This window comes from Helicoverpa armigera, chromosome 26 (assembly GCF_030705265.1).
Source record: "Helicoverpa armigera isolate CAAS_96S chromosome 26, ASM3070526v1, whole genome shotgun sequence".
Lineage (NCBI taxonomy): Eukaryota > Metazoa > Arthropoda > Insecta > Lepidoptera > Noctuidae > Helicoverpa > Helicoverpa armigera.
Window position 1 is genome coordinate 3562318 of NC_087145.1, and position 14006 is coordinate 3576323.

Below are 14006 nucleotides of genomic sequence, written 5' to 3' on the forward strand. Positions count from 1 at the left end.
ACTGTTTTATTTATGTAGAAAGTTTTACACCAAACACGACTGAAAAATAACGTTGATTATCATAAAACGTTAATAAAAAACACGTTTAAATAAATCACATTACATTCTGAATTTCTTACATAAAACAAACTATTTGAAATCGAAAACTTTTGGCACGAAATTGGAAAAAAAAATAAAGTTTTTTGATCTCTCGTATATAAAATATACGTAAAAAAGTTTACACAAGAAAAATCACTGACACGCAATAAACTTCGTTTTATGACTGCAAAGAATAACTAAAACAGTTTAACTATCTCGTCGAAGTTAAGCCGATAGTTAAAATTAACCGCACCGAAGCTATAAATTAGATTTAACCAAAAATTAATACAAACATGACGGATTTATAGAGAAAGGGAATTTTATGCGTTTTTCAAAAACAGATTAGGTAATTTCTAAATACATTTTTTTAATGTACGAGAATGTAATAAAACGTAAAAAATATGTGCAGAGATTATTTGTTCTAAATTAGTTTACAGCATAATATATTGTGTGTTGTAAACGTTTTAATTAATTATTAAATAATAAAAGCAAAACACAGCAGATAATTTTCTATCTGTAAATCCATTGCTTAAATTATTTTTAATGTGTAATCGGTATACATAAAATTATTTTATATCGCTAGCTTTTAATCTTTTAATCGTTTGTTTTAACTGGTTTTGCAAATAAAACGAAAAATAAATATTTTTTATTAATTATTACATTTTAACGTTGCCTGTTTAAAAAAATATCTATTTTTAAAACGATATTTTTGACGCGTTTTAGCTATAGTGGTTTTTTGTGTTTTACTAGGATAGTTTTTTTTATATGTATTAGTAAATATGTAAATATCATCTTCTATAAATGGCGAGTTTTAATTAATCAATTTTTAATTATTAATTAATCAAAAAATACATTTGAAAACTTCCATACATTGGCGTAACTAACCAAAAATAACAGATTTAGTTAGGAAACTGTTTAGTTAATCTTGTTTACGTTAAAAGTAACGGGAGGTTTAACCACATGGCGCATGTTACGGGTAGTTGTAACACAGATTTTTATTGTTTCTTGTTAACGTAACTTTTGTTGGCGTAACTGGGTATTTCGGTGTTTATACCTACTGGTGTTAATGGATGAGAAAAGATGTTAACAGTCAAAACTATTTTAGTTACTGTTTTATTCTTAGATTGTATTTATTGTGTGCTCGCCTAAATACTTTTGCCTTCACTCTCACACGCTCTAATTGCGCTAAGTACAAACTTATTATTGTTGTTTGTTTAATTGTACAAACATGTGTTTTTACCATAAACGAATTCAACTCTTCTCGTGCCTGTAATTTATTACTAAAGAACTCAGTAGACTTTCTCAATAAAGAAAATGTGACTATCAAAACCTAAGACTAATCATCATCATCCTCCGAGCCTTTTTCCCAAGTATTTTTGGGGTTGGCTTTCAGACATTCATATTGCAAAACAAAACACTACTCTGTTAAAACAAACACACACACATACACAGATCACAATCTCCTCATAATATCCTACACTAAACCAGACATTACATAAGTGTAGAACAACTAAAACTAAAATAAATTTTGGCTGAGCTTCCCACAGCAAAACCCTTTAAATCCACTGCAGACTTAATGAAGACTTTACTAAATTCTCAGGTATTTAGGCTAGCAGACATGACACCAATATACTATGTAGGACATGATAATATTTTGCCAGATGGACTTATGAATGAAGGTAAAGATATTAAACAAGAAAACTATGTAGTAACTGATAAACTGGCAAAAAGTATAATTAGTAAATAGTACGACCAAAAAGAGATTGTTACCGAAAGAGTTACCGCGGCCCTGGTACATAAAGGGCTTAAGAAGGAACATGGTGGGTTTTAGACATTAAGAGTCTGACACTCCCTCACGCTGCACCCACATCAAGAGGGGTAATTTGATGATAACCCATACCTACGAAATAGATGGACTTAAGGATGAAGGTAAAGATATTATAAAAGAAGATTATTTAGTAATTGATAAATAGTGAAAAAGTATTGAGTGAAAAGGTGGATGCTGGAGATGAAATTAAAATATTGAAAGATATGGTAAAGACACCCAAAAATACTGAACTAATTAATGATGTTGAGGTAATTAGAGAAGTAACTGGACCGAATCCAGAATTTCATTCAGAAATAGAAAACTACATTACCGCAGTACTAGAACCATGGTTAATGTTTACACAACGGCTGACAGGCAATCTATTTTACATCGTTAAGGAGAAGTAAAAACTACAGCACAGTTTTTAGTTATTGAAGTTTTATTTTACGAAAGCGAGTGAGTCATAGTAGATAGTAGTATGTGTAAATGTACGTAACGGGATAAAATATAGCCTATGTTTCCAATAGTGAAAGGATTTTTCAAATTGATTCAGTACTTTCGGAGCTTTTAGGATATTAATAAACACAAAAACCGGCCAAGTGCGAGTAGGACTCGCGCACGAAGGGTTCTGTACCAGAGCAAAAATGAGCAAAAATCACGTTTGTTGTAAGGGAGCCCCCCAAAATATTTGTTTTATTATAGTTGTTATAGCGGCAACAGAAATAGATCATCTGTAAAAATTTCAACTCTCTAACTATCACGGTTCATGAGATACAACCTGGTGACAGACGGACGGACGGATGGACAGAGGAGCGAAAACAATAGGGTCCTGTTTTACCCTTTGGGTACGGAACCCTAAAAATGATGCCTCTTTATTATATTAGCACAGAAGTCATAGATAGATTTCCCAAAATAGTTTCTCAACTTCAATTTTCTGGTACAATTGCCATTATTTCGTAGTTTCTCGGTCATAAGGACTAATGTTAGTGTTCTATCAAAACAAAAGGCGAGGAGGAGGCATATCTCTATTCTTTGTGACAAGCCTTTGATGTATGGCCGCGATGACAAATTGCTTCGTGTGGCTAAATATTATTTATTTTACCATTTTTCTCTGTTTCCAAGCAAATGTTTGATGTATTGCTGGGTTTTGGCTCTATTTTTACTGTTTTTGCAATTATGTTATTGTTTATTTTGTTATTTATTTGGTATTTGCTTTCGAATAAAAATGTGACGTAAAAGAACGTAACAGTTTTTGGCAAAGTATCAATTTTTGCTACTTTTCCATGCCTAAGAACTGGTTAATGCCATCAAACTGCAGATCTTCTATTAATACCATAAACCCTTTATTTAATTATTTCTCAGAAAACTATAAAATTATCTACCAAAAAACACGTAAGTACGTCACGGCCAGATTATTCAAAAAAAAACCTCTATCGTCATACAATAAAGGCGAACAATAAACCCATAATGATTTCTCAGTAAAAAGGTTAAAAACTTATCTGAAGAATGAAAGCCAATTACTTATCAAACAAAACCAGGTAGGTTGGACCCGTGGGTATTATAATACGAATTATAGAATAATGCTCAGGTTTCAAAGTGAATACGGATTAAGTTATTTTAGAAACAGACTTAACCTTTAGAATAATACTTAACACTGATATACCTAAACTTGTAATAAATCTTCTAAACGTAATAACAGCAGAATAGACGTCAAACTAAAATATAGAAGCAATTTCTCAAAAACTATTGTTAAAACCAGAATGGTACGCCCTAACTGCAGTTAGCCAATATTATTCATGTTATTACACTTAAATTCACTCTAATGAATAGTCCAGGCCATTTCCTAGAGCACAAAGCTCAACGGAGTCACTCATAATTTATGTTTCTATTGTAACGCAAGTGCAAAATAAACAATGAAGAGACCATTAAACCGACTTGTTATTAACGCTAAGTAACTTTAGTTTCGCTACTCGCCGCTAGATGGCGTTGCGCGACAATGGCCGCTCATTGTACGATTATAATTTTCAAAGTCGTATTGAAATGCCTTTTAATAAGAGGTGTCAAATTAAAATTATGTGAACAATAAGATTTTGTTTAATAAGCCCTTTGAGAAATCAAATTTTAATATGCTTAGCAATATCGTATGATTTCGCTCTGCGAAAATTTAATTTCGATTGTACAATGCACAATGGTCCAAAGTTTCGGTTGAATGGATTTTTATTTTCTGAGTTTGATATAGGGACGAAATATAATGATTTTAGTAACCGTACACTGAGTAACAGACTTTTTAATATTGTTGAAAGTAAAAATGTTATTATTCAGAATTTGAACTCTCTGGTATGCAAATATATTTAAATAAATGATTCATAGTATGCATGTATCAAAAGATGGTTTAAACAAAGACTGTATAAATGCAAGTCAAAGTTCATTTCAAAGTATTAAAGCATTCATTTCATCAAAGAGACTTCAAGTAAATGAACGGAGTCGATTCAGAGAGCACAGAAAGATAAACGACAAAGAATACACGAGTATACCAATCCAAAATAAATAATATATAACATAATACATTGAGAAATAAAAAAGAAAAGCCTAAAGGAACTAAAATCGTGCCTCGAAGTCACGTCTTCCTAATTCACTTTGCTACGGTTTGCCGAAGCCACTTTCTAAAAAAATATCATTTAAAATTTTTATCCTTGATTCTATTGGAAATATCGTCGGAGATCGAATTGATGTCGCATTGAATCTTAATGTTATTTATTTGTTAGATGTCAGCGTAAAATTTTATGAAGAAATCCAGCGAAATGCCGATGATAGAAAATTTGTGAGAGCGACAGAAATTCGTGGAGATCATAAAGTCTGTGGCAGTAAATTTGGATTATAAGATAATACTGTTCTATTATATGGGTAGTAACGAAGCTTCCCCTAAACAAATCGGATCATACGGATGTATAAATAAGAGAAAATTGTAGCTACTACATACAAGTATTCTTCCCTCAGCCATATTGGCTACATATATGACAATTTATGACTCTAATTTAGGCCGTAACAGGATAAGAAACATCCGAACTTTTGTGATACCACAAAAACTAGCTAAACCAGCCTTAATTTTGGATACCCGAAGTAATATAAGAGGTCTACACGACTCTTTGATGAATGGTTATAATAACCACGAAATTATGGAGGCGTGGCTCATCGGAGCGGCTTTGATATTAAACTCTTTTATAAAATATCAAGATTTTTCAAATTCTAAGCACTTCAATCTGAGCACAATGGGAATCAGTACGATATTTTATTATAATATAAATTGGTTATTTAATATTTATCGTGAATAAGTAGTTGATATGAATTTGTGATATTGAAATTCGGCGAAATTTTTGAAGAGTGTACTTAAGAGCTCTTGTTAGCGTCAGATTAGATTTATTATGCGCTAATATCAAGATTTGTTATGCACAAATAATATTCACTAAATACCTAGGTAATTGTATTGCTTATTTATACAATTACAATTCTGCACAAATGCTTAAGATTGTTAATCCGATCAACAATGATTTTAAATCTGTAGTTCACAAGGATCATGAGAATATATTTAGGCGTAATAACCATTTTTGAAATCCATCAGATTATCCGTTTCCATTGATAATAATGGCATATGAAATACTAATACTTTAATATAGTTTGCTTTTATTGAATAGCTTATTTTGGTATCTTTTCTTCGAAAGCAAATCTCAACGACCGTAATATCATTCTTGAAATTCAAGATGCTTATCTCAAGTCTCAGGTTTCGAACTAAAAACATTGCTCTTTAGATTCGGTCTGTGATTTTTATCTTTTATTTTTCCACTTTCTTTTAGAATTAATATGTTTATATGAAAGAACTGAACTATATAGAAATGAAATATCGGATTTTGTGGCGATTTTCAGTTTTATCTTCTATCCAAATCAATGGTCTATTTATATAAAGGCCTTAATAAATCTGGGTTTTATTTCTACCTTGTGTGGTCTCAGTAAAATTGGTTTTAATGAACTATGTACTAATTGACGCGGCCACGACCACGGGTAATATTGTCAAGTTAACTGAATTTGTGGACGCCTACATCCATTACCGTTACGATTGGGAATTTATAACCATTTAATTTATTACTACTGCTAACAGTATGCGGGCTCTATGGTTCCGTTTTGAACTTGAGAGCTTTAAATTTAGAAATGAAACATTTTCTAAGTGTCGTGTTCTCGAACTTTTTTTTCGAAATTTTAATTTTAGAACTGACATTGATTAATGTCAACGACTGCTGTGTCAAGTTCAGTCGACTAATCAAAATATTATTACAGCGGCATTTTATAACTAGCCGTTATGACTAAGAGCTCTCTAAAACGAAGCTGAACAGTTTATTGTATTAGATTTATTTATTACGGCACAATTTATCGGAGCACTGTCATAATTACTCAGGATGCAAATTAATGGTAGTAATTCTAATAAATAGTCAAGATAACATAACGACCACAATAAAGCCAACTGTTTGAGATAACTGTACTCACCTAAAACTACCAATATGAAACACAAACTAATGTACAAGATCATCAGGAATCTTTGGTAACTAATAAACTAATAATATCACACTCAAGAATGGCAATCATCTACGTGATTGCCGAAATTTTATATCACAGTACACATCACTATCTACACTGTAGTGGCCACACTGCAATCCCATCAGGCCATCACATTACAAGCACGCATTTTTTGTACACGGCAGTGCATTCAGCACCACAACTTTTTCCGTTCTCCCCAACTTAAAAGTTTTGGTCATCGTACGAAATCGATGTACGCGCTCTGTTTAACACTTCCCATCACTAAAATAGTACTTATACAAAATTCGAATCGATTTGGAACACTTGTGAATTGTTTAAATGTTTATTGTACGATAGTTTCGGGGCCGCGAGCGACAAGGGTCCGTCCTCGTCGACGGCTGGGACGCAACTGCGTGAAGTTGGCCGCCATTGGTGAAGAATGCTCCGCGCATGGTTGCCACACCGGCCACGCTTCACTTGAACGCCGGCCGAAATGGAGAGACGCACTCGAACACCCAATTTACTATAAACCCGTGTATTTTGAAAGCGGTCGCTTAATATAACCAGACATAGAATCGTGCATTGTCAGTGGCGTCGGCCCCGATCTTGGCCGCTTGTTGCCACGAATTCTTCATACGCTTTTGGAATATGCTTGCTATCTCGCTCGCTCGAGCTTTCGAATGAAAAACAGGTAAACGCTTGGGGCCGACAACAGCGTGCATTCAAGATTACGAAACATCAAAATTTTATACATCGTGGTGTTACAAAATTTAACGCAGTTTAACATGCATGCAAATACGACAGCTGTATCTCTTCTGTATAACGTTTTAATTTTTCTATCGAATCAGAGTAATCGATATCGAATATGGTAGTTTCTATAAAGTTAATTGGTTAATATAATTGACCTGTTGGCACTTTCCGATGAGTTTTTTGTTGACAATATTTCTTGTTCGGCGAAGCAATCAGTGTATGGAGAACTTCCTGCAATCATTTAAATGTAATAAAGTTTATAATTGAAGTCAGAGGAAAAATGTCACTGACTGGCTCAAGTTTGAAGAAGGCAAGAAGTAATTTAATAAACCATTGCTTTTGTAGATGACAGGAAGATTACGTATGGAATATCATTTCCATTTATTTATTCATTACTTTTTAGTTGTTTTCGTCATCAGCCTTTTCATTGTTCGACAGAAGGGCTACAGGATTCTCATAGAGAGGAGGAATGATGAATACTTTTTAGTCATTCTGTGTTAATATTTCATCTCTACTTATTTGAGTGGATTTTTTACTATTGAATGTCAATAGTTTTGGTGTAGTGATCCTTGCGAGTTTCAAGAGCGATTTTGACGAACCTAGCATTGACACGTTTGAACTTATGACTTAGTTCAAAAAAAGGCATGAACCAAACTTTATCGACACCTAAAAATACATCCTTAGCCCTACATACAATATTAAAATTATCATCACCAGCTTCAGTACCTGTGAATTCAAGCCCTCAAATATTCTTATTACTTTTGTATTTGCCGACACTTAAACCCCGGTTATAGGGACAAGTTCTAAACTTATACAGGACCGAACCCTTTCGTCATCTTTTGTGTGTACCCTTTTTGATACGAGAACCAGTGACGTATAATCTTTTGCCTTATCTTTTACCTACACGCTCTTTTGGATTTCAAAGGGTAAGTATTGAGTTGTATTAATATTTTGTAGTTATTTGACTTTATTAGTATTGAAATATGACGTGTGTGTTTGAAGAGCGGGTAAGTAGATCCTGATTGTTATAAGCTCCAATGTAGCTGACAAAATTACTTGAGTTGCTTTCCTCATATCGCTATTTACATCTACATCCCTACTAATATTATAAATACGAAAGTAACTCTGTCTGTCTGTTACGCTTTCACGTCATAACCATTGAACTGATTTTAATAAAATTTGGTAAAGAAATAGAGTTGAAAATGAGAAAAAACATAGGATAGTTTTTATCTCAGACTTTTGAAGAATTCTCTTGGAAACGCGATATAACCGAACTCTACGCTGGCGAAGCCGCGCGTGGAAGCTAGTTTATATTATAAAGTTTTGTTTGATCGAACGTGCTAATCTCAGAAACTTCTGGCCTAAAAATTATTTCGTTATCAGATAGACTTCTAGATTCTCTGAGAAAGGCTAGTTTATAGAAGTAGTTCCCACGAAACATGGGCGATGCCGCAGGTTAAAGCCAGTATAATATACAAATGAGATAGCTATATTACTGCAATTCTCTTTCCCTTCTTTGTCCGTTTGTTTGTAAAGGTCAGTTTTGCTTTACAAATTAGTCGTGTGGTCATCATTAGCAAGCGTAGTTCATTCATCCCTAATGTAGCAACTTTTGTGGGTTCCAGTTCGTTAAGAGAGAGCGAAATGAAACCCAATGTCTATTAGGTTACGATATGTTTTTGCTTGTTTAAAGCTGATTGTTTTGTTACTGTTTTCTCAAAAGAGCTGTACATTTTCTAAACATTATATAAGTGGTAGTTTTAACAATATTTTTGATTGCTTATGAGAGTTTTAACCTTCAATTACTAACCACACCTTCAAACGCAACTAAACTTGCTGTTCTCTGCATATTTACCCACATCCTGAGTGAACTATTTCCCGCACCTGAGTAAAAGGTAAACCTTATCCTTTCTCAAGCTCTGGACCATCTGTTTTCCAAATTCCATTTTAATCGGTTGAATAGTTTTCGCGTGAAAGAGAAAGAAAGCGACAGATAGACAGAGTTACTGTCTTGTTCATAATATTAGCGAGGATTCAGTGTGTTATCATGCTAAAAGAAAGTGAAAACCAAAGTAAAACAAGAGACATTTCTCGAAGGTATGATTCCGTAACGACAATCGCTAAAGTTCACGTCATCACCCGATATCTCTAGAATAATTGTTTTGTACTAAATCACGGCGGAAAGATTAGAGTTTCGTAACTCCACAGCGGGAACTTCGACTGCTCAGTTAGGGATGGCGAATTGTAAGAAATTAGACGTATTTTAAGATGTTTAAGAAGAATTAAAATTAATTAAGGAATATGTACTGAAAAATGTTATATTAGGTTAGTGTAAAGAAGACTAGCTGATTCCATCAATTACAACCGCGTCAGAGATATACTTCCTACAACCGTATAAAAAGTATATGTCCTTTCTCAAGCTCTAAACTTATTTTTGTGGCACTAATATCTGGCTAAAATAACGGTTTAGTAACACAAATAGATGAGAAATTAATAAAAACAAAAATAGTGGAAAATCATAAATCAAAAGAAACATTAAACATACAAAACAATGAAAACGACTCAACAGTTTTAAAGCCAGTATTCAACAAAGAATTAAAAGTTGACAATAAACGATTTGACCCAGTTAAAAATGTAGTGTTTCATCTGACGGACCAGCCCTGCTCGTCCGATTGTCGGTCGGACGCAAACTATTTACCGGACTAACTCTTTTGAACTATTCAATTTGATGGCAGACAGTTGAAAGTTTCGTTTTTTGAGCTTATACGCTTTGCTCTTGCGTGGCATGCAGTGCAGTATCATTTTCAACTGAAACAATTATTTCAGGTATTTTTGTCGTATGTTGAAAGTTGTTATGGAAAATAATTTGAATTTTTGTTCCTACTCTGTCTCTTTGATGGTATATAATCTGCCTAGCTTTTTCCTTGTTGAAGTCAACGTCAACGTCAAGTATAATTGGTTGCAGCTGAGTGTTTTACATAAAGTATAAGTGTAGTAGTAGAGTAGTTTTAAGTTTTTCTTAGCCACGAGTTTCTCCGTTTTTACTCATTAAATTGACTAATTTTCGTTGGAATAATATTATTTCATGTTATCTATGCCTGTACAGTACAGTGTACCCATGATCTAAAAGGATTATCGGTTAGTATATACACGACTATCGGTTCTAATATATAACTTTTAGATATTGATGATGATTTCGTTTCTACTGTATTTAAACCTGTAGCTATATTCATTCGTATCTATAGACATTACTACCACATTCTTTCCCAGTCCGTCAACACAGCATGATCCTTTTTCAAAACCTTATTCTAAATGTTTAAAACAACAAAACTAACCACCTAAATGTCAACATGCATGGCAAAGATAATTTCTTACCAACAGGAGTTTTCGAAACTATTATCTGTAGCATCTAAAAACCACCCCCAACGGTGAAAAAAAAAGACAATAATGAACCCCAAGAACCTTCGTTAACCATTATCATTTCGACCAATTTTTGGAAACTACAAATCGAAATCCCATTAACCGCATCTCCACTAATTATACACCTCTATACCCATGATGTTACGGTCCATTTTCGCGTGACGGAATTCTTCCTAGTGCAACGTGATACCTTGGTGTGAAACGTAAAAATCGTCGGTGACTGGTAACCGATAGTTTTGACAAACATTTCGAAAGATATCGAAGGGCTAATGTAATATATCTATCTGATGTAAGACTTGGAAGAATGGCGCTTTCCATTTTAGTGGATTTATAACGCAAGAGACAATTTAAATTCAGTTCTACAGTAAAGTTTTTTGACTAAATGGCAGCTTAATAAGACTGCTTCCCGAATGTTAAATTCAAAGATCATTATTAGATATCACTTCCCGAATCGACTCCATGTTTTATAGCATCCCTTTCACTAACCATTTCCCCGTCATAACATGCGTAACTAACTGATATGTTACCACGACTCCTGCCCACCCCACAAACAAGTCCGTAACATATTAAACTCATAAATCAGGATTTGGGTACATTCGTACCCCAAATTAATGTTTTGACCCATCCAATCGAAGCTCCCAATCTAAAAATACCTTTAAAGAAAATTTTATTTCTACTTGACGGACACTATCAGACGAACATCTGAACACGTAACTCGAATTCGCAATTGAAATACTTATAAGTCAAGAATTTTGGGACACATTTTAGGTTCATGTAACCTGGGATTTTAAATACGTTTATAAATTTCGAAAGCGGCGTTTGACAGTGATAAATATATCGGCTTAGGTTACACTGAGATGTGAGTCAGATGTAAAGCGTTGAACACACTGCAGAGATTGAGAGTTGACTGACAATTTTGTTGAGGTAGGGCATGACTTGTAAATGGAAGCTAATCACAACCACAACACACTAGATTTTGTAGGGTAACTCATGTATAAGATCTTTGCTTAAACATTTAAGCTCCAAAAAACGGTATAAAAAATGTACAAAGATTACTGTAATCTGTTAAATTTTAATCCACAAAAAGTGGGCTACATGTAGCAACATGTAAAAGTTTAACCAAAAGAAAGAAGCATCGTATCTTTAGCATCAAAATTTAAACGCCCCAAACTGCACCAAAGTCTTTGTAACAAAATATCAACAGTAACAAGAATTCTTCAAAAAATTTCACGGACCTTCGAACGAATCGAATGGGATACAACTGACAATGCGTTCCATATTTTTTTTCTTTACTTTTTTGTTCCATAAAGGTTCGACGAACGTTGGAGAGAGATAGGTTACAATGGCAGGTAAGAGAAGACGTATACCTTCACTACCATGGCCAGATAATTGAATATTAACACTGGTATATTTTTGGTGCATAAAATTTTGATTAGTCTCGGTATCTATAACAGCGTCAATTCATTTTGATTCGTCATTGACTTAATATTTTTGGTTTACGCTCTATTTTACGCGGTTTTTTTCCTCAATCGCATTGCAAGGTGTGATTCAAACGTTTTTTTTCCTTTAACTTTGAATGCAAATGAATGTTAATCAAAATGTTTATTACGCGATTTCTCTGAGTAGATTGTTTGACCTGATTCTTGGGATGAGTTCTTTGTATTTCAAGTAGGTTTAGCTTCTTCAATCGGTCATACTTTTTATAAGTTGCATGTCTTGCAATGGTTTAGTAGAGTCTCGGCCATCACCTTTAGGCCCACATTAGGTAAATACTTTTTGACATAAATATAACAATATTTGATGGTCAGATCTCTCGCAGATAAATAATTGTATTACCATTCACAATTTAGCTATTTTATGAAGCAAATCAATGTTCATAACATAAGGGGTTTTGGATATCGATGATTCACACACGACACTTCTTTCCGCCGTTGATTCCGCAGCGAAGCTCCGCGCGGTCGGGCGGAGTACGTACACGTTAGACAGAAGAGATTCAATTCACCGCCAACCGCGCCGGAACGCGGTCCCGTATGAATCACCGTCAAGCAAATGCATTCATAGAAAACATTAATCCTATATAATGATTCCTGTGTTAAACAAAGGAAATAATTACTTTCACCATAACTGCCAATACTTTCAAAAAGGGCTTTTGTTTTACAATTCTCCTATTTGTATCGGTTTCGTGAAATAATGTTAATTAACGAAAAAAAGCTCGAGTTATTTTCTGTTTCGCACGAATTGTACTGGTATGGAATGTGCGAATCGTTATTTATTTCTGTAGGCTGTACGAATGAAATTAATTTAATAATATATTATTTATATCGTCTGTTTTTTGTTTGATTGAGTATTAAAGTGACATCTTGAGTGATGCTGCGTAAGTGCTCTACTTACTATTGTTTAATAGAATAACCGAAAATAACTTTGATAGACTCTTAGCTTCAAGATAAAAGAGGCCATTATTAATTCAAAGTTCCGATTTATAAACTTAAGTTTTGTCATAAATCTCAAATCTCATTATTTTGGAATTTAATATTAACGACTGTCAATATTACTATCGCTTATTAAAAAAAGGACTACACTAAATAAAACACGACTTTTCATGTGAATCATACATACAATAACCTACTTTCTCACAAAACACTTTATTTAATATTATTGTTAAGTTTTTAACAAAATTTGTAAAATTAAACATTTCCTATGTGTTCATGTTGATTTGATAATACTTATAGTATTGTTCTATCAACAAAGGGACGGACGTTGTTTCGGTACCATTTGCCTAAGGGCTTACATCGACTAGTCCGACTGGCTTGTCACATCACTGCAGTCTGTATATGGCTTTATGCATGGAGAACAAAATTAATAGCGGAGGTGCCATAACGGAAAATCTCTTAAGAAAGCAGTGCCCCAAAATGCAGGGGACGGGGAACGTTACTGTCTTCGCCCTTATACGCCTTCTTTGTACCCGACCATTGGTTGTTATACCAAAAATCGTTGACGGATGTCTCAAAGAACCCTAACGCCTCGTCAGTTCTCTCGTAACTGATCGTTTTCGTCATGCCCACCGTACGTATTTGACCTAGAAGAAGGCGCCTGACCTACCTTCATTATGCCATCTCCGCTCATCTTTCGTTACTCCGTGGCTTTATGACTAGAGGCATAGATAATAGAGTGAACACTCGGTATTTTGTCACAAATATGAGCTAGAATCTATGAGACAGACAAAGTCTAGATTTTTTTATCGATCCCTGCCCTGTCCAAGCCCTGTGGAATCCTGTCTATGTTACAGGCTTTTCAGTAAGTAATGACATGTGTGACAGAAAACTGAATAGGTATTCGTGCAAATTTGTTTTTGCTGAATTTTGTTCAGTCCCTTTCACAGCTTTGT

At 34.0% G+C, this 14006-nt stretch overlaps 1 protein-coding gene across 2 annotated transcripts in view; it reads right to left on the bottom strand.

The window, feature by feature from the left end:
* The window catches only part of LOC110372403 (uncharacterized), a 562146-nt gene that overhangs the window by 29091 nt on the left and 519049 nt on the right, over positions 1 to 14006 (bottom strand). Inside the window, exon 1 of one of the 2 annotated variants that reach the window (XM_021329083.3) lies at positions 6422 to 6891. The exons of the other annotated variant lie outside the window; for it this stretch is intronic. Within the exon in view, the coding sequence (XP_021184758.1) occupies positions 6422 to 6464 (43 nt within the window). The 5' untranslated portion in view covers positions 6465 to 6891. Of the gene's footprint in view, positions 1 to 6421; positions 6892 to 14006 lie in introns of those variants that run through there. 2 annotated transcript variants of the gene reach the window in all.